The sequence below is a fragment of the Podarcis filfolensis genome (assembly GCF_964270895.1).
Source record: "Podarcis filfolensis genome assembly, chromosome: 1".
Taxonomy (NCBI): domain Eukaryota; kingdom Metazoa; phylum Chordata; class Lepidosauria; order Squamata; family Lacertidae; genus Podarcis; species Podarcis filfolensis.
This window is the reverse complement of record NC_139604.1, coordinates 104,081,784-104,103,385: the sequence shown is the minus strand read 5'-3', so window position 1 is coordinate 104,103,385 and position 21,602 is coordinate 104,081,784. Positions and strand designations below refer to the sequence as shown.

The 21,602-nt window shown below is 39.1% G+C and overlaps 1 protein-coding gene across 8 annotated transcripts in view; it reads right to left on the bottom strand.

The window, feature by feature from the left end:
- Positions 1-21,602, bottom strand: part of TTC6 (tetratricopeptide repeat domain 6) — a 74,710-nt gene that overhangs the window by 18,817 nt on the left and 34,291 nt on the right. For all 8 annotated transcript variants that reach the window (XR_014546998.1, XM_083609175.1, XM_083609173.1 and 5 more), the window contains 12 exons: positions 20,329-20,797; positions 16,992-17,121; positions 16,512-16,687; positions 14,949-15,085; positions 14,051-14,220; positions 11,851-11,971; positions 10,588-10,738; positions 9,699-9,781; positions 7,433-7,509; positions 5,311-5,471; positions 3,412-3,552; positions 480-629 (listed from right to left, as the gene is read on the bottom strand). Coding sequence is in view for 7 of the 8 variants with exons in the window: in XM_083609175.1 (XP_083465301.1) it covers positions 480-629; positions 3,412-3,552; positions 5,311-5,471; positions 7,433-7,509; positions 9,699-9,781; positions 10,588-10,738; positions 11,851-11,971; positions 14,051-14,220; positions 14,949-15,085; positions 16,512-16,687; positions 16,992-17,121; positions 20,329-20,797 (1,966 nt within the window). In the remaining variant the exon portion in view is untranslated. The remainder of the gene's footprint in view (positions 1-479; positions 630-3,411; positions 3,553-5,310; positions 5,472-7,432; positions 7,510-9,698; positions 9,782-10,587; positions 10,739-11,850; positions 11,972-14,050; positions 14,221-14,948; positions 15,086-16,511; positions 16,688-16,991; positions 17,122-20,328; positions 20,798-21,602) is intronic.

The following is a 21,602-nucleotide window of genomic DNA, read 5'->3' as shown; positions in this document are numbered from 1 at the left end:
GTAAATTTAATGAAGACGAACTAGAATAAACTTTTCCAGGGATTTGCAATCTACTATTTTTATTGCTCAGGGACGCGGGTGGCGCTGTGGGTTAAACCACAGAGCCTAGGACTTGAAGGTCGGCGGTTCAAATCCCCATGACGGGGTGAGCTCCCATTGCTCGGTCCCTGCTCCTGCCAACCTAGCAGTTCGAAAGCACGTCAAAGTGCAAGTAGATAAATAGGTAGCGCTCGGGCGGGAAGGTAAATGGCGTTTCTGCGCACTGCTCTGGTTCACCAGAAGCGGCTTAGTCATGCTGGCCACATGACCCGGAAGCTATACACCGGCAAGATGAGCGCCACAACCTCAGAGTCGGCCACGACTGGACCTAATAGTCAGGGGTCCCTTTACCTTTACCTTATTTTTATTGCTAAATGTAGAACATTGAGGTAAGATAAGCTCTATTTTAGTGTGTCCAAAAATCGAATTTTCAGCATTACCTGAAAATGGTCTGGTTGAACAGCAAGTGTTTTGTTAAAATCTAATATGCACTTAGGTTGATGGAGCTGCATTCTGCAAAGCCCTCGCTGATAGTATGCATCAGCATAACGTGGATATAGCTTGACAGCAGAAGTAAAAGCATCACAGGCCTAAAAATACAATAAAGTTAGTATTACTAAATATTGCCCTTTGTCTAGAATATATTGCCAAGACTATAAAACATTTACAGCTTTAGGACTTTGTACTGCATGAAATTAGGCAAATGATACCAGTTATGGAGAGACAAATTCCAATGTTTAAATAGGCCTCACATTCTGAAAATAGGTTTTAACAACACTCTTCAAGAGGCCCAGACAGTATCTGTTGTTATATGAGGTAGTAAATAGGACCATTTTTTAGATATTACCAAATTGGCCACATATTAACAAAACAGAAGTTAAATGTCTTATTAAGACTTCTAATTGTTATCATCTATCCCAGACAAGAAAATTTACTGCCTAATTTTTTCATATTCACCCAGTTTGACTTTGCTGTAACTGAGATGCTTAGATTAGTTTTTAGTTGCTGGTTTGTTAACGGTGCTATATATATTGTTATTGTTTTACTGATGATTTGTTAATTTATATAATATGACTTATGTCATAACTGGGATGTATTATTATGCTATTGTTATTTATTGTCTGTGAGCCTCTTTGAGATTCGTTTTAATGGAAAGAGGAACAGAAAATCTAATTAATCAGATCTATCCAATTTGGCCATTTTGTTTACTGCACTTAATTGAACAAGAATATTATCAGCTGTTTGGACATATAAAGTATTTTAAATCCAATTTAAGGAAATCACTTGACAAAGTAGCCACAATGAGGGTGGGTGGGTTACTCTTGACAAGCCTTCTTGATCAAAATACATGCTCTGTATTTTTTAGAGAAGTTAGTAAAATTAATCAAAGTGAACCATGTCCTGCTGTACCCAGTGCAGGCTTTCATAAGGGGCATAGTGGAAGTGATCAGTATTTTGTTTTGAACTCTCTTATTCATATAAAACATTTAAAGTTAATTTTCTATAGTATATCAAAGGGGCGGGGGGACATAACATATTGAGGAAACACAGACACTTAACTAAATTCTTCAGCACTCATCCCAACAATTTTGCTATGAAAATGCAATGCCAATGAAAAAGAAGGAGGTGATGGTTCAAATACCAGAAATTCCTCTCATAGAGACAGTAAGGTTTTGCCCTCCCATTCTGGCTCCTGTTCAGCCACTGCCAACTTCAGCTCAGATATCTCCTGTGGGTTGTTAATGCCCTCTTCAGTCCCCAATAAGGCTCTCTGCTCTGCAGGATGGATAGGAAATGGGAGAACCTCCATCCCCAGTTCCTATTATTCACACACCCCTTCTGCTTCTGCCTCGTCCTCATCAGTCTGAACTTGCCAATCCATGTCTAATCCCAATGGAACCATGGGGTTCAAGACAGAAAATCACTGCAGGGTATTATTAATCATGGCAAGTCACAGAGGGGAATTAATTGAAATAATCAATTATGACAATCACAAAGGGGAATGAATCGTAGACAATTATTGAAGAAATTTGAAGGAATTTAAGAACCAACTGAACACAGAATCAATTGATATCAATCACACAAACTAGCAAAAGGAATAAAAAAAATGTAGACAACCACAGAATTAATTAAGTTTGTGACACTGGAACAGCCAAGGGAAGATTCCACTTGCCACAAAGATTAGACACACAAAACTAGCTACAAGAGACAGAAAATTACAGAGAAATAATTGAGAGAATGAATAAAAGGATCCTGAGCACACAGAGCAGAAAACAGAGAAAAGTACAAACCTGAGTAACAAAGAAATGCAGAAAGAATTGCTAAGCTATTGCCAGAAACAAAAGGCAGGAACAAAAGGCTGGGGTTTCTTCTGGGAACAGGCTGCTTAGAAGTTCCTGAGACACAACTGCATTCCTGTCTTCAAGCATTAGAAGTTCAAGCGTGCCAGCATGGGAGAAGAACAGTGGCAAATTGATAATCCTGTAATGCTAAACATTTGTTGCTTTACCAGATGATGTACTATTGTTATTAATTTATTTATTATAAAAATGAATCCCCTGCCTATACATATACTAATAGCTAAAAACAATATTGCAATAGAAGTATAATTGCAACCCATCAATAGCTTGGCTGGTTGATTAAATATATTCCAGGCAGAAGGGATCCAGAAGTGGAATTCAACACGGAGAATGATCTTCCCTCTCCTACCCCCACACATTGTTCTGGGGGATCTGCTGACCCTCCAAAGCAAATCTGAGGGAGGTGCACAGGGGAGAGGAGAGGAAGAAAAGCCCTGTTGTGCCAAAGGGAGTCCTTCCATTGGCTTCTCCTCGCAGAACGGGGTAGCTAAATCTCGCCCTTAGTCTCTGTGCCTAGGTTGGCACTATCCTAAGAGGTGGAACTGAAGTGCTACTGCCCAATTGGAATAGCCCTCAGGTGAGGCTCCAATACTTTGGCCACCTCATGAGAAGAGAAGACTCCCTGGAAAAGCCCCTAATGTTGGGAAAGATTGAGGGCGCAAGGAGAAGGGGATGACGGAGGACGAGATGTGTTGGACAGTGTTCTCGAAGCTACCAACAGGAGTCTGACCAAACTGCGGGAGGCGGTGGAAGACAGGAGTGCCTGGCGTGCTCTGGTCCATGGGGTCATGAAGAGTCGGACACGACTAAACGACTAAACATCAACAATCCCCTTCCCTTCAAATTACTTTGTCTGACATGCCTAAGCAAAATTTAACACAGTTTTGGACTTTCAACAAACCATTGAGGAGTATCCCAACGCTCAAGTCTTTAACTCATTTCAACTCCACAATCAAAACTTTTGAGTACAATGTTTAAAACCAAAATGCCATAACACTTAAGAAATATGTACCTCTAATAAGGAGACTTGCTCCATATAGCACTGGCCCATAAAAAAATATATTTCTGCAGCTTCAAATGTACTAGGTGTAGATCTTGAAGCGGCAGTATCCATCAGCCGCTTCAATGCTTGTTTAAAACTGGCTACAGCATCCTGTAATAAAAAGTAAGTGTAAAATATAGTTAACTGATGTTTGCAATCCCAGTCTTGAGAGTGATTGTGCTGCTCAGTTTGCTCAGTGGTGAATCAGTCATCCTTTTGAATAACAAAGTGGCCTCCATCTTTTTTTCACCGCAGATATAAATATTTACTTCGTTTTTTTAAAAAAACGAAGTACCGTATTTTTCACTCTATAAGACGCACCAGACCACAAGACGCACCTAGTTTTTGGAGGAGGAAAACAAGAAAAAAAATATTCTGAATCTCAGAAGCCAGAACAGCAAGAGGGATCGCTGCGCAGTGAAAGCAGCAATCCCTCTTGCTGTTCTGGCTTCTGGGATAGCTGTGCAGCCTGCATTCGCTCCATAAGACGCACACACATTTCCCCTTAATTTTTAGGAGGGGAAAAGTGAGTCTTATAGAGCAAAAAATACGGTAAATACCCAACCCTATAGATTCTACACATATGTTTACAATTCTATGCACACTTACTTGGGAGTAAGTTCTATTGAAATCATTTGGACTTGCTTCTGAGTAGACATGCATAGGTTTGCTACATTCTTAAACACTGTACGTACTGCCACAAAGAAGACTATGTAATAGAACTCTTTTTTTGCCACCAAGGAAAGAGGATCTAAGGTTATCCCAGTAATGAAAGCTAGACAGAAATACAAACTTAATGAGTTGAATACATAGCCAGAAAGACTGATTTAGTTACAGCTACTTGTCATGTGTCATGGACTAGGCTGCCCAGTTTTAAAAAAAATCAATTTTTACTTCTGCACAGCAAGTAATGATCTAAAACTTGGCCTGCTTTCATCTGGCACCTTGAATCCAAAGAGTAATTGCCATTATTTTTCTACATATTTATCAAGTAGGCCCTGGTAAATGTAATCTTCCCAAGTACTGGTGACACCTGAAGTAGCACATGGGAAGATTCCATTTTTGAGGGTTTACTTTGGCTTCACAGAACACCAGATATCAGAGAAGCATGGCTTACTGCCATGGCCAAAGTTAAAGAGGCATCATTAACCCCCAAATAGGGTGGAAGGGACGCGGGTGGCGCTGTGGGTTAAACCACAGAGCCTAGGGCTTGCCGATCAGAAGGACAGCGGTTCAAATCCCCGCAATGGGGTGAGCTCCCGTTGTTCGGTCCCTGCTCCTGCCAACCTAGCAGTTCGAAAGCAAGATAAATAGGTACCACTCAGGTGGGAAGGTAAACGGCGTTTCCGTGCGCTGCTCTGGATTGCCAGATGCGGCTTAGTCATGCTGGCCACATGACCCGGAAGCTGTCTGCAGACAAACACCAGCTCCCTCGGCCAGTAAAGCGAGATGAGCACTGCAACCCCAGAGTCGTCCACGACTGGACCTAATGGTCAGGGGTCCCTTTACCTTTAGGGTGGAAGAGGGTATGGGAAATGCTAGGGGAGATGAGGTTAAAAAGGAGAAGTTTTCTCTAGTTCAGATTAAAGTCCAAGACAGATAAAAATATAGGGATCATACACTGAGGCCAGTGAGATCAAATGAGCTCTTGACAAATTAACCATTGAGCGGCAAAGACAGCAGAAAAGAACGGACAACCAGCAGGGTGCTGTGTCCCAGCAGAAAACAGCAAGGAGGAATAGAGATTTAATAAGAAATGAAATAGTCACCAGAACCCATGCAGAATTTTATCAGCCTCACACATTTTCCCTATAGCTTTCAAAAATAGTTCCCTTCAAAACTGCAGAAATACAAGAGCATATCTTTAACCTTATATTTTTTGGCTTTCATTTGGATTTTTCCAAGTAGAACAAACATGGCACAATCAGGTTGGTTTTCGGAGGCTGCCAGCGCACACACAATGGCCTTGTTGTGATTCTGACAAAATGACTGAACAAGTGCTTCTTGAACAAGCGAACATTCAAGGGATCCTGTAAAATATTGAAGGACAACTTCATTCTGGGCCAACCTATTTATTATTGTGCATTTCAACGTATAAATACAGATATTATAAGAGACAGGCAAGCTTCATAGCCAATGTTAATATAAATGTTCAGAATGCCAAAGACTCCTATTAAACTTCTGTTAAAGCACTCCAGAGAATACCAGAGTGATGTACAGAAACCAAATATAAAACATACCGTATTTTTCCCTCTATTACACGCAGATTTTTTCTCCTAAAAAGTAAGGGGAAATGTCTGTGCGTGTTATAGAGCGAATGTGTGGTCCCTGGAGCTGACAAGCGTGAGTGAAGGCAAAAATCAGGCAAATATCAAATCGTCCGGAGAAGGGAGGAAAGAGGAAGCTGCTGCTTTCCTGCATTCTGCCTCAGGGTCTTACTGCCCACCCGCTTCTGTTTCCTTACTGTGTTTGCTCAGATGGAACAAAGAGCAGAGAAAACCCCTCCCCTCCAGGCAAGCAGAGTGGAAAACAGATTCCTCTCCGTGCGTCTGGGACTCGAAGGCAACATGCAGGTTGGGGGGGGGGGAGAGAGAGAGAGCGGGCTGGCTTGTGGGGGGGGGGGACTTTTGCCTTCCTTTCCTCCCTCCGGTAAAACCCCTCTCCTGCATTCTTAGCCAGCTGCTTCTCTGCACACCCCTCTCCTTGTCGCTTCTATGTTTTTCCTTCCCTCCCTACTTAAAACGTGGTTCCAATCACGGATCCACATGGATCCTCAGGATCTTTGCATTGAGTCACCCCAAATTCACCATCAGATCACATAGCAATGATCTGATGCAAAAACAGGGCTGCAATGCTGCAAAAACATGGTTACAAAGCACGGATCCACATGGATCCTCAGGATTTTTGCATTGGGTCACCCCAAATTCACCATCAGATCACATAGCATGTCCATGGCTACAGCCTGCACCAAAAAAATCACGCACCCACTGTTTCCTGGGGCTGCAATGGTGCAAAAACATGGTTACAAAGCACGGATCCACATGGATCCTCAGGATCTTTGCATTGGGTCACCCCAAATTCACCATCAGATCACATAGCATGTCCATGGCTACAGCCTGCACCAAAAAAATCATGCACCCACTGTTTCCTGGGGCTGCAATGGTGCAAAAACGTGGTTACAAAGCATGGATCCAGATGGATCCTCAGGATCTTTGCATTGGGTCACCCCAAATTCACCATCAGATCACATAGCATGTCCATGGCTACAGCCTGCACCAAAAAAATCACGCACCCACTGTTGCCTGGGGCTGCAATGGTGCAAAAACGTGGTTACAAAGCATGGATCCACATGGATCCTCAGGATCTTTGCATTGGGCTACCCCAAACTCACCGTCAAATCACATGTCTGTGGCCGCAGCATGAAGCACAAAAATGATACATCCACTGTTTCATTCAGAATTTTTTTTTCTTGTTTTCCTCCTCTAAAAACTATGTGCGTGTTATGGTCAGGTGCGTGTTATCGAGCGAAAAATACGGTAATACAGCAGTGGTTCCCAATTAGCTTATTACTAGTTCTGCATGCTCAACGAGACTTTGGGCTTATATTTCTTAAGACAGCCATCATACCATTTTATGCCAACAGGGCTTCGCAGCTACTTAATTTTCAATTTTTATTTAGCTAGCCACCTTAACAATTATCTGCATTTTTGTTGTTTTAATGGTGCATTCATTGTGTTTTAACATTGTACACTGCCCTGATATTTTGTGAAATGGCAGTATAAACATACTTTTATTTTAAAAAATAAATGTCAAACCATTTTGAACTTGAGGGGACTCCCCCCCCCAACCAAAAAACCACAACTGTGATAGGGTATGAGGGTTTGCTGTTCAAGAAAAGTTCCAGGTGCTCCTGGGCACGCTTCAAGTAATCCTTTGGACCTGGGCCATAGCTTAACAGTGCACAGAAACATAAAACATAAAAAGACAGTACCTTGACCCATTTCTGCAACTTGGTGTATGCAGAAACTTGCAAGATCATAATTCTGCATCTCTAGTAAATACTGTCCTCTGTAAATGAAGTATTTTAACATACATTAATTGCTTGGAATTTCTATGGAACTATTTATTTGTTTTCAAATATTAATAGAATAACAACAAAGATTTAAATATTTGAGTAAATAAAATAATTACAGAATATTATCAACTCTTTATTGGCTATACATTCAGAAACCTTTTTTCAAAAAAATTATTTATACTTTTCAGATATATACAATTCATTTCGACATTTTAAAACTTGACTTACTTCCCCCTTTTTGTGCAGTTCCTTAAATTTATTTTTACTATCTTCTGCATATCCAAATTAACTTAACCTGCTCATTTATTTATCTTCTTTATATATATATACTCTTATAAAGCTTCAGGTTATTACAATAATCCTGCCAGTGTTTTTACATGTACAATTTACATGTAAATATTCAATAAACCATTTCCATTCTTTTATAAAAAGTTTTTTATCTTGATTTCTTATTCTTCCAATAGGTTTTGCCATTTCTGCATATTCCATAAGTTTTTGTATCCATTCTTCCTTTGCTGGGACTTTTTCCCATTTTTGGGCAAGTAACATTCTTGCCACTGTAGTCGCATACAAAAATAAATTTCTATACAATTTAGGTAGTTCTGTCCCTATGAATCCCATAAGAAAGGCTTCTGGTTTTGTCACAAATGTTATTTTAAACATCCTTTTCATTTCATTATATATCATTTCCCAGTAAGCCTTAACCTTACTACAAGACCACCACATATGGAAAAAAGGAACACCATTTAGCAACCTTTGCATCATCCCTAATAAAATACCTAAAATATATCTACTAGGAATAAAATGTGCTAATTCACAATATTGATATCCCACTCTCTATCTTTATTGACCCTCAGGGCAAGTTACATAAATAAAATAAATATTAAAATATCAAAAAGAAGCAGATAAAAGTACAAATCAATGGACCAAACATACGTAACATAACAGCCTGGAAAAATAGCTCTTGAGCTGTTACTAGAAGTAAAATATTCCATCAGATTCTGACAATCAAGCTAATTTGTTTTTAATTTAGGCACATTTCATTTAGTCAAATAACGCCCTAAGAAATTCTATTTATTTATTTATTTATTTATTCAGTTATGCACTGAAGAATCTCAACTATTAAGGCCACTTTAATTAGAGTAGCATTCTTGATGAAAGAATAATATTTATCCAGCACTAAAAGACCTAAAAACTAAATTTAAAAGGATACAAACTACTTTGGTAGACCACACATCTGAAATCATAGTGAGGACCTATGAAGAAATAGCAGAAGCAGCTGAGTTGTATGCTGCCCTCAAATATGAGTCAATGAAGCCTGAACTTCAGGGCTAATGGAGGGAAGTTGAGTTCAGTCCTCCATCTCCTTCAGAGCTGAAGCCATTGCAGAAGCTTCTCTTGGGCTGACAGAATGGAATGCAGTGCTCCAGCTTCCATGATGACTTTACAGTCAAAGCAAGGAATTTACAAGGACCAGGTCCTAGGCCAAGGATAGCCAATGTGGTGTCCTCAAAATGTTACTGGCCTACAACTCCATGCTGGCTAGGGTTCATACGGCTTGGGCTCCAACGGCATCTGGAGGGCAATACAGTGGCTACCAGGCCAGTTAAGAGTTAGCACCTGCACTCTGCTACCAATGTTATTTCTTAGCAACATGAAGGCAGCACAGTATATATGTGCAACCCTCAACCCACATCAGTGTAATTTTTGTGATTTTTCGACAAAGGTAGATATTAACCTAGTATATATCAAGCCACCACTAGTAACCTTCAGTGTCCCTAAACAGACACCAAGAGTCAAACTAGACATGGCATTAATGTATAAATGCATTTATACATGTATGAATACACATTTATTCATTCATTCATTCATTTAAACATACATCCATACATCCATACATGGTATCCCAACCACATTCCTGGTGATGACCCAGACTAGTACACTCAAGGAAGGAAACAACAAGTTTGGGAGGTAATTTTTCCCAGAGTGTGGTGTTGAGGGAAATGATTAAGAATACTCCCTCAAAACTGCTTTTTTAAGTTAAAAAAAGAAACATTAAATGTACTAGCACATTTAACATCACGTCAAAAGCTTACATGATACACACAGTGATAATACAGGTGGACAATAAAAGTAGGAAAGCAAGAATCAAAATGAGAAAAGGAGCTGATAACAATCTTACCTTGTTAAGCATAAGTGGGGTGAGTTGGGCTGGAGATGAATGGCTCTGTTTATATCTTTAATTGCACTCTTTAGATCATGAACCTGTTATTTTAAAACAGACAAACATCCATTATTCTTTGTCTCAGGATACCACCATCTCATTCAATGTGTTCTCCTATACAAGGACCACCTCCTCCTTTTTAAAACATTTTTAATCCATATCTTTTAATATTAAATAAACTTCAACTGATTGTTAAGAAACTTCCACAGCTTTCATTTCTGCCTTGACCAGAAGGAAGGGCCATAATCCATCATACCGTCCCTGCTAGCAAAAGGAAATCCTTTTATGTAAATAATAGGGCATGTCCAGATTTCCAAATCCAAATTTTTAGTACCTTGGTATAACTGGCCAACATTTACTTACATACAGAATTCATTCAGAAATTCTGGACCTATACATTAATTTGGGTTTTCTGAAGAGGACAGTTATATTTTTAAAAAAAGCTTCTCCTGTGATACTAGGAGTTACACTCCAAACTTTTTGTCCAGAGGAGAAGGGGTTCTCCCCTTTGTCTCCCCCAAATATATATGGGGAAATTTTAAAAAAATTAAGCAAATGGGAAGTTTTAACTAGCACATGTATGTATCAAGGAAAAAACAAAGCCAGAATGTTCAACACCGTAGACCTTCAATACTCTTCATTGGTTTTTAGAGCTAAATTAAGCCTTCAGAGAGATGGTTCTGACTAAGAAAACACCAGGACTTCTGTTGTTTGCACTGAGAAAGGATCTTTGCATTTCTTGCACATTGTCCCAGTATTGTTTTATATGTAAGTCTTAAAGCAGCTAGTTACCTATTGAGCACCTATCACACAAATTCTACAGCATAGGTAAAGAATAGATAGATACCCTTTGATGTGCCTGGGCTCTGCACATGTATGGTCTAATATCTAATGGATCCAGCTGAATGGCTTGAGTGAACTGTCGAATAGATTCAAAATAACGGTCCATATATAACATCAAAATCAGTCCAATATTTATGTAAGCTACGGAAAGGCTCCTGAAAATAGAGACAGAATGCTATGAGCATTACATTTTTCAACATGTTTGTGCATTATGCTACATTGAATTTCATATTATTTGTTGAATTAAAGCCTGTCTGCTTTCCAGTAAGAAAAACATGTTTCCATCCTAGACCTGTACACGCTACATATCAAAAGCAAGAGTAATGTTTTGAGTTCCCTCCTGCTATCTCCATGCTGCTTCTTATAGTGAGGGCAGAAGCACTGCAGTGTGTCAAGGAAAGGAATACACATTTCTTTTCCACAGCATGACATGGCATCACACAACCTGCTTTGTAGGCAACCTGGGCACTAAGAGCGTAATGTACCTCAGCACAATTTACCTCTGCTTTCTGGCCGTCCACAAAGTGGGGTTTATCAGTGACCTACACTGACTTGCTAGCTAAACAATTAATTAAACTATTAATGAAAATAATGTGCCATTCTGATACAGATGCCACATTAGCATCAGAATCTATATTAGATTCATTCCCAAGCTCTACTAGTTATGTTTCCTTGGGGAAAGGTGGGGAGCAAGGAATACAAGATATCAGAAGTGTAGCTTCTTGGGTAATACAGCCAAGCAATAGGAGACTACCTGGTCTGAGTAGTTTGATGGTTAATACCTTCCCCCTTCAGCAAAATGGTTCCATTATCCCTTAAGGTGGTGATAGTGGAGCGGTTGTTTTTTAAAACATTAATTGGATCTGACTAATTTGGGAAGCAGGTGGTAGTGTGGATTACTCTATACCCAAACAATATAAAAGTTAGGACCTGTATAGAGTCTATTTTGTTTATGATGGCCCTCTCCGTAGGTCAGGGACTGGCATTTCTGCACCTCCATATGCAGGGCACTGGTTCATATGTCATGCCAAGCTAAAACATGGTTTACTGCAAACACAGAAATACACAGGCTCTAAAAAATTTAAATGGCCCCCAGAAGGTTAGCTTTGGGTCAGTGTGGCCCTTGACCTGAAAAACATTTGCTGGTTTTCATGTGTTTTGTCAATTGATTTTATCTGATCAGCAGGCTTGAATGCCATAATAATAATAATAATAATAATAATAATAATACAGCAAGCAAATATATAAATAAATAACTAGAGCATACCTGTCCAAGGAGAGTGCACTTTCAAAATCACAGATTGCCAGTAACCACTGTTTCAGTTCTGAATACAAGATCCCACGGTGAAGAAAAGCAGCAAGATTCTCAAACTTGTGATTGAGAAGAACTGGGGAGGGATGGGGAAACCAGGTATATATAGTTGTTTCTATATGCCCTTCATGAAATATAGCCTTTGCAATAATTATATATTATCTCAGTCTGCACTAGGACCTTCATCCTTTAGTTAATTCCTTTCCATTCTGGTTTGCTCTTCACTGCTCTGGCACAAATCACACCCTCCTTGTAGAACTGAAAGGCTTGTTTTAAAATATCACCGAATGTGCATGACTGCACCTCTATGATTGCTTCAAGAGATTTAATGACCTTGAAATATCTATGGGAGCTTGTGAAAAAGTTGTATGGTTGTATCAGAGCACAAAACAACTCTTGCATTAAGGAATACTGAGTGATGTTGGATTGAAATTAAGGGGTTATCAGCTGTAATGGTATAAAAGAATATGAAAAAATAGTTATTTTCTGTACATAAGTAAAAGTATAAGTTACAATAATTTAAGAAGATGGATAGAAAATAAGGTTTATAGCTGTAATGCTATGAGATAAGGATTTGCTGGTTGAACAATTTGAACTGGAATACAAGAAGGGGAGGTGTGAGGAGGTCAGGGAAATATGTTATTGGAAAATATGATATGAAATTTATGTGTTTTTAATATTTTTTCTTTTTAATTTTTTCCCTCTTTTTTCTTTTTCTTTTTGGTTTGTATAAAATGGAAAATCTTAATAAATATCTTTTTTTAAAAAAAAACAAAACTCTTGCAACCCCTTCCCAAAGAAATTGAGGTGTTCGTTGTGAATAGGAGCAAACTTTTTTTCAAGGAGGGAAAATACTCTAATAATGGAGGGATAGGAGAAAGGGGTTCTGATCATAAAGGAGGGGAGCAGGACAATGGAAACATTGAAAAATTTGCCCAAACAAATGCGAGAGCCGGTCATTGGCTACAGTCTACTTCTTGGGCTAAATATAATTATTTATTAAATTTGTATACCCCCCTTTATCCAAAGACGCCAGGACGGTTCACAACAGAAAAATAAAAAAGAGATACCGAATACATAATAAAAGAAAAACAAACCAATAACCCCTCACCTACAAAAACATTTAAAAAGCCACAGAATGTTAATCAGTTGAAGAGAAGCATTTTTGCCTGGCGCCTAAAGATATGCAATGAAGGCGCCAGGTAAGCCTCCCTGGGGAGAGCATTCCACAAGCAGGGAACCACCGCAGAAAGGGCCTGTTCTCATGTTGCCACCCTTCAGACCGCTTGTGGAAGAGACATGTGAGGAAGGGCCTCAGATGAGGATTGCAGGGTCCATGTCAGTTCATTTTATGTATCTATATATAGATACACATAAAAATATAGGTACAGTGGTACCTTGGTTCTCAAACGCCTTGGTACTCAAACAACTTGGAACCCAAACACTGCAAACGCGGAAGTAAGTGCTCTGGTTTTTCGGAAGCCAAACGTGCTCCAATTTGAGTACCACACTTCTGTTTTGAGTGTTACGCTGAGGTCTGTCTGTTTTTGCTATTTATTTTGCATTTTTGTGGCTTTTTTGTTTTGTTTTTGTGACTGTGTGGAACCCAGTTCAGCTACTTACTGATTGATTGTGTGACTGCAGTACATTGTTTATTACTTTCATTTTATGGATCAATAGATAGTCAAATTCATGTTAAAGTGCTGTTTTAGGGGTTGTTTTTAAAAGTCTGGAACGGATTAATCCATTTTGCATTACTTTCTATGGGAAAGCGCACCTTGGTTTGGGAATGCTTTGGTTTTGGAATGGACTTCCAGAACGGATTAAGTTTGAGAACCAAGGTACCACTCACTGTATACATATACACATACATATACATATGCTGGAAGGACTTTCCAGTGTTTAAAGGAAACATCCTCAACATATAGATGTAAAATTTGTAAATACTTTTAATTCTATTAATGTTTAATTAAAAAAAAAATTATGTTTTTAGCAAGTCTTATTTTTATCTGTAAGCCACCTTGAGTCCCTTTAGGGAGAAAGGCAGGAGATATAGATATTTGATATACTTAAAAAGAAAAATGTATAAATTCACACTTTGAACTTAAAAAACAACAACACCCTGCATCGATCATAAAAACAGTGTATACTATACCAGAAACACTCAAGTCCTGCAGGGCTTGTTTTGGATCCAGCGTTCGCAAAAGACAACCTCTGTGGTAGTATGCAATCCAGTCATTAGGATTCAAGTGAATTGCAACAGCGAAATCTTCAGCTGCATTTTTATACTGCTCTAGTTTAATATATATTCTCCCTCGATAGGTTCTAGGAATCAAACCAATATTTTCCTCATCATAGTAGATTTACAATATTCTGCATTGATATAAATTCTGTCTGAATGCAAAACTTGTTGTCCCAATGTGATTTAAACAAGTCAAGGCTGTGATCCTAAGTATGCTTACATGGAAGCAAGTTCCATTCATAACAGTGGGAATTGCCTTAAAGTAACTGTGCTTAGAATTGAAATGCAAGAGGCGAGGAAAGATAATGGGCAGCTTAAAAAACATAAACATCAAATTTGACAAAGCATATTGATCAGGATCTCAAAACAAAAGGTGTATTGTGTTAACAGTGCTATATAAATTAACATATTCCATAGACTACCATCCTGAACCTTACAAACATTCTGATGCAAAAAAGAGTTAAATGAAGGTTCAAGAGGCATATATACCAATAGCAGAGATAGCTCTGCACAACACAATTGACCCACCACCACAGACAGATTTCATAAGACATTGGCACTCCTTGTCTCATCAGATCCGGTCTCACTCTCTCTCTCTCTCTCTCTCCAACAGATAGACACAAGTAACACAATGGCACTCATCACTCTTATATATTTATACCCAGAAAGTAGGGCACAGATACTTTCACTCAATGTACAAGAGGTCACAGGCAGACACTGAATGCAGGGCATAATCATTTTCTCAGACACTGTTATAAGGGATTTAGAAGTCAACTATAATTGCTTAAATTCATATATAATTTCCAGTTACCTTGCCTCTGCAATGCTTGGGTCCTGTTTAATCACATTTGTAAAATCATTAATAGCTATATTCCATATAGATTTATTAAAGTAATGTATTCCATGCTTCATAAGTGCATCAGTTCTTTTGGGATTATAGAAAAGGCACTAGATTGAAATAAAATACATGCAATTGTTACCCTTGCTTTTGTATTCATAACGTCACACCAAGGCAATCATTCAATCAACACAAGCATGTCTTCTTGCCAGATGAAATTATCTCCCCTCTCATCTTTCTGTGTGCTCTTCTAGGTGTTCTCCTGACCCCCCCCCCCCGAGCTGATTTGGGTGGGCAGGGGAGATGAGGAAAGTCCCATTGGGCTGGTTGCTGCTAGTGCATCTATTTAGTTGAATGGAGTCCAGTGGACTGCCAAAGCTAGGTTGCTTAACCCTTTCCTTCCCTGCCACTGATCCAGTCAAAAAATATTCCACCACTATGTCCAACTTGGGGAGGAAAGGTTACCTCTTTTTTCTTTCTCAGAGAGAGATAAGAAGCTGAGAGCAATGTTAAGTGGATAAACAGCAAGTGATTAAATCATACTAAATCATACTCAGAATGGGAGCTGTGTCTATAATGTCACACCCATTACCATAAATTGATTTAAGTCAAGACTAATTTAAGCCCATTGATTTCAGTGCATCTACTCTGAGCATGACTACTGTAAGTCAGACAGTCCCATGAAGAGAAAGAACAAAGCAGCCCATCCTGCCAAACTTGTTTGCTTCCAAAGAGTTGTGTTCCTTGCTACTAGATTTACTGCCAAATAAGGTACAATAAGTGACTTCTGGAGGGATGGCGTTTTTGGTGCTGGCACCCTGGTTATGGAATGCCTTCCCAACAGAGTTGGTACTTTTCATTTTTCACAGTCTTTTCAATCCGTATTTTGTCAATTGTGATTTATCTCTTTTTATTATTGGATTGTCTCTAATAAAGTTCCACTCAGAGTAGTTCAACTGAAATTAATGCACCTAAATTAGCCATGCCCATTCATATCAATGAGTTTACTCGAAGCAGAACATCAGACATAAGCCTTAGTCTTATAAATTGCATTGCTCACTCCACACAAGTACATCCCATCAGTACAAGGATTTACACTTGTACAACTTCTCTCTCTCTCTGCTCACCTGCGTCCTCCCCTAATCTGTGCCAGAGAGTTGGGGGAACATCTATGACAGATTTAGGGTAACATGGCAGGAAGAATATGGGGAAGTCCCATTGTGCAAATGCAAATCCTTGCACTGATGGGATTCATTAGTTGGAAATTGCCCAATATTGATTGGTGGGTGGTATACCAAAGTAACTAAACAAATAACTAGGCAAACTCAACTTTTACTCTTGCCCAGTAGGAGCTTTTATTGTTTTTTCTTTGAATAGTAGACCCTCATGTCATATCACAACTTTGGCTTCAATAGTGTTGTGTGACCACCATTTTAAGAACCTTTGTGAAGAATCCTTTGCGAGCACAGAAGTAATTGTACAGGTTTTTTCATTCTGGCCCAAATATATTGTAAAACTCTATATAGCAATACTTACTTTAGCATAATCTTCTATCGCCAGTATTATATCACCATCCTCTTCATGGGCCTCAGCTCTTTTGTAATATATTTCATCATCTGTAGGTCTGCATTTCAGGGCAAGACTGTAGTTGATAATTGCTAATGAATTATCTCCCTGATTTTTGTATATTTCAGCTCTTGACAGATATGCATCTGCATAATCAAAATACTTTAAAATTAGTCTCTTTCAGATGCCCAATATCATTGCTATGCATGTTTAAATTTTTTAAACTAAAATTAATTGCAACTGTAATAAAAATTTGCAAACCAAATCGTATGATTCAAATCTGCAAATGTATTGTAAGTAATTTTCCAACCTTTTTCTAGACCTATGGATATTTGGCAGAAGTGTTGCATAATAATAAAACTTCTGTACATACTGATTTGATATGAGGGACACATAATCAGGAGCTTCTCAGAACAAAATTGTACATCATGGGGTTTCAAAGTTACTTGCCTGCATTGTTTTTGTTGCACTTAATTATAAAATTCAGGTCTTCTAGCGCTGGAAGCATTTTGTTCTGGTAAATGAAAATTAAATGTCTATGCCAATAGGCATTAACCAGCATTGGTTCTAAACTTATTGCCTGTGAAAGTAATGAGATAAATTGGTTATTAGTTACGTAGCTAAAAATTCCAGTGTATCATAAGGCACATCTTAAGTTACACCTCTGGGAACATCACTTGGGATCTAAGGAAAAACAACATGGTGAGATCTAAGTTTTAGGCTCTATACAATCTGGTTCCAGGACCAGGTGGAGCTAGCTTCTGGGTCAAAAGCAGATATATCATCTAAAAAGGGCAAGGGCTGAGTTCCAACCAGGAAACAAGGACCAGAGGGACCAGAGGCTGGTACATTATCAAAAGAACACAAGTCTCAGTGTGAGCGCTAATACACCCAGGAACCTCACCAAAATGCTGGAGAGGGTGCACCTCCACAGGCACATACCTCCACATGTGGTGGGAGTGTCCCAAAATCCAACTATTCTGGACAACAGCCATACAAGAAATATGTAAAATAACTAAACAAGTATTAGACGTCACTCCAGAATTGGCCCTACTAAACATCTTCCAAGACAACAATGCCCATTTACACCACAAAGAACTCATAACCCACCTACTTTCAGCAGCCAGAAACACCATAACCAGACACTGGAGAGACCTGTCAGGAGTAAGCATGGACCAATGGTACCAAATAGTATGGGAAACAGCCCTACTAGAAAAATTAACTAATAAACTGAAACTGACACGGGGACAAACAGAAGAAGACACCTTCACCCCGGTATGGCTCCCCTTTATCACATACACAGCCCAACAGGACAACGACAATAATCCACCAACAGCATACAAATCAATATGGCTAACCTGATCCAAAACACCCACCCACCTCACTCACACACGAAAACAAAGATCACCACAGCCAATCACAAACAAACAATCACACCCTAGGCCAACCCCAACCTCTCTCACCACCAAAGGAACACAAGTGAACAACACAAGCACGCTGACACCAAACTCTACATACATTAAGCATAACAGAAACACCGCTACCCGACCCCACCCCCATCCATCTCCCCTCCCTCCACCCCCTTTCCTTTTTTTTTTCTTTTTTCTTTTCTTCTCTCCCTAATGCCTCATCAAATGAAACAGATTTGTAAAATTGTTACATGGAAGAAGAAAAAAATACGAGGCATTATACTTACACTGTAAAACAAGAAAACCCTTAATAAAATATTTAAAAAAAAAAAAAGAACACAAGTCAAGTTGCAGGACAGCATCAGAGCATCTGTGGAGAGGGCAGTCAGAAGCAGATCCACAGTCAAAGCAATACATCTGTTACATTTATGGAAGCCACCAGGGGAAGGAAACGGGCACACAGGTAATATGCTCACACTGCAGACCAGTTGCTCTGAGGTTAGGATTTGTAAGACCTAGTGGACATAGAATAAACTGACTGAATGATCTGGCAGGTAGGAACAGAGTAGTTGCCTGAGCATGACTGCCCTGGCCTGAGACCTCCTTTAGTGCCCTACAATTAGTTGCTGCAAAACATTTATGCACTGAAGCTCCTTGCATACTTAAAAATTAAATAAATGTACCATTTTTAGAAGAAGAAGAAGAAGAGTTTGGATTTGATATCCCGCCTTTCACTCCCCTTCAGGAGTCTCAAAGCGGCTAACAATCTCCTTTCCCTTCCTCCCCCACAACAAACACTCTGTGAGGTGAGTGGGGCTGAGAGACTTCAACGAAGTGTGACTGGCCCAAGGTCACCCAGCAGCTGCATGTGGAGGAGCGGAGATGCGAACCCGGTTCCCCAGATTACGTGACTACCGCTCTTAACCACTACACCACACTGGCTCTTATAGCTTATACTGTTGCTCTCATATTAACAAAATGCATTTTGAAATTGTTGGCTACAGAAAGTAGTTAAACTCAATCCAAAGTGAATATAAACTGGTCACTGTAGGCTGCAAGTACCTATATTGAATATCTAGTTTCAATATGTTCTTCTGGACCCCAATATAAAACAGTCATATAAGAAAGATCTATGGTCTGTCTACCATAGCTTACTGCTACAGTAAGTTTCCTTACCACACACTATCTCTATCATATGCTACTGAAAAAATACAATTGTCAAGCATCCAATTGATGCATGATTGTGCATGTACACATTGCACCAAGCCCAAAAGTGACTTTTAAAGTGGCAAAAACAGCCCTAAAAGAGCCCAGAAAGGGCAAAAAAGATGTGAAACAGTGCCCAGAAATTCCACGAGCCTTTGCAAGCACAATCCCAGGAGCCCTTGCTCTAACTGTGAAGGCCTGTGGAGAGTTTAATTGGAGCAAGGAGGTTCAGATGGAGTGACTGTGGTGGAGTCTGACATCTGGTAAGTGCTGCTGGGGTTTTTAAAGGGTTTTCAAGGGTTTAGAGTTTAGAGGGTGTTTGCCAGCTTTTCCAATGGTGTTTCCGGTGCCTTAGAACATAACTCCCATGTAAATTGGGAGTTGCTTGTACACAACAGCATACAACAATTCTCTGATACTCATGCCTAGCTTCTTCGGTTCTAAACAAGTGTAGTAGCACCATGTCTGTATGACGTCAAACGTATGCATTACATCACCACCTGGCAAACAGCTTGATGTTTCTATAGTCCACAAACTTGTCAAAAGTGAACAATGACTGGGGGATTTTATGTAGATGAAGATGATGGATGGTGGAGGACCTTGTGTGAGAGGCAGGGAAGGGGAGATCTCCCAGGGTGATAGGAACACTCCCAGGTGATAGCTGGGAAGGCCCATCTCTTTCTGTGTGAGACAAGGCTTAGGATCTACCTTTGAGAGAGGACTTTGCATTTTTCTTCCTCTTTTTGTTTTTGCTTAGTTTGTTTTTCATTGTATTGTATTGTGAAAAACCCTACTGCAATCTTATTAAAAATGAACAATGAGTTTGAGTCAATCATACAACTGTCAATAGCTGCAATGTGGAATTAAGACTTTCATTAAAATATATAAAAAATATTTTTCTTGTGTTCAGATATGTAGGGTATAATGAAAACAGATCACTGGTGACATAATTATCTGCAAAATTGCTAGGTTTCCAGATATAGTCCTGCAAAGTTTTTTTTTCTAAATAGAAAAGTGCATAAAATGAGGAATCCAGAGAGGGGATTATTTGAAAAAGATGCTCTTCCATTTTTTAAGTTCATCTGTCACTACCAGGCGGTCATAGTTATTAATAAGTTAACAAAACATCTTCAGTAGCAAGAAGAAACAGGTATTATTTCTTTGAAACTTACTTTTTCCAAGTCATCCATGGCTGCCTTCATTTTGCCTATTTTCCTGTATATTGCTCCACGCCTACAATAGTTAAACCCAGAAAATTTTCCTTCATCTATTTCTTGGGTTATTTTATCAATTTCAGATTGACACTGCTCTAGTTCATCTGGCTTTCCCTCGAAGAGAAGAGGATTTACTGTGTTTACTAATTCTGTGTCCTTGGTTTCCTCCTCTATGTCCTTTTTGCCTGCCATTGATCTATCAGTAAAAGATTGCCTACTGGGAGGGTATTGCTCATCAAACCATTTATTCCAGATTTTTCTGGCCCAAAGATAATCATCGGTGTCTTCTGGGGTTCTCCCTTGGCTTGCTGCAAATTTTTCAAAATCTAGCCAGCAAGGGAGGCTGGGACTTCGATAACTTCGAACTGCTCGAGATACTTTGATACAGAATTTATTATGAATTGGAAGCTTTCCAAGAGATGCAGACCTAAGGAAAAAGCCAAAACTATAATTACATTTTGCCTGTACATTTGTTGCTGACATATGACCAATATGACATACGTAACAATGTGACATATGACCAATAAATATTCATTATAAAGTTTAATAACGTATTTGATTGCTGCATAATATTCAAGTTTCAACACATAACAGAAGATTCCTATCAGGGGTGCATAAAAATGGTTTACACTGTCATTAGTATTTATTTTTATGTAGAAAATTTATAATTTATGTAGAAAACTTAGTAATCAAAGAGCTCTCTAACTTCTTTATTATACACTCATGTTGCACATGAGAGCTGTGCAACTGTGTCAAACCGATAAAGCAATGTGTATAGCCTAAATAGCATTTTCTGATGGACATGGTGCAACAATAATTTGGCACCTGAGACAAAAAAATCCAAATAGTACCTCTTATGTTTAGTTTAATTTACTGTTAAATTAACTGTAATTAATTTACTGTAATTCAGTGCAACCAAAAGTGCAGCGCCCATACACAGAATCCCATAATGATTAGAAAGTATTTTTCCACATCATTCCTTCACACAGCCACTGGCAGTGCACCAGAGCACTGGAAGTCTGTGAGTCATTTCATATCCTCAGGCAATTTGTCTGCTCTATGTGATGAAATGCAAGAACACGACATGAAACTTGTATTTAGGCAAAAGGGTTGTCTGCTGCCTGAGAATTTGCTGAGGGAAGAGAGGAAACAAAGCTATACCGAATCCTTTGGGAATCTTCTGCCCACAGTTGATGTTCTTGTGAACATATCTGGTACCAATTTGGTACCCT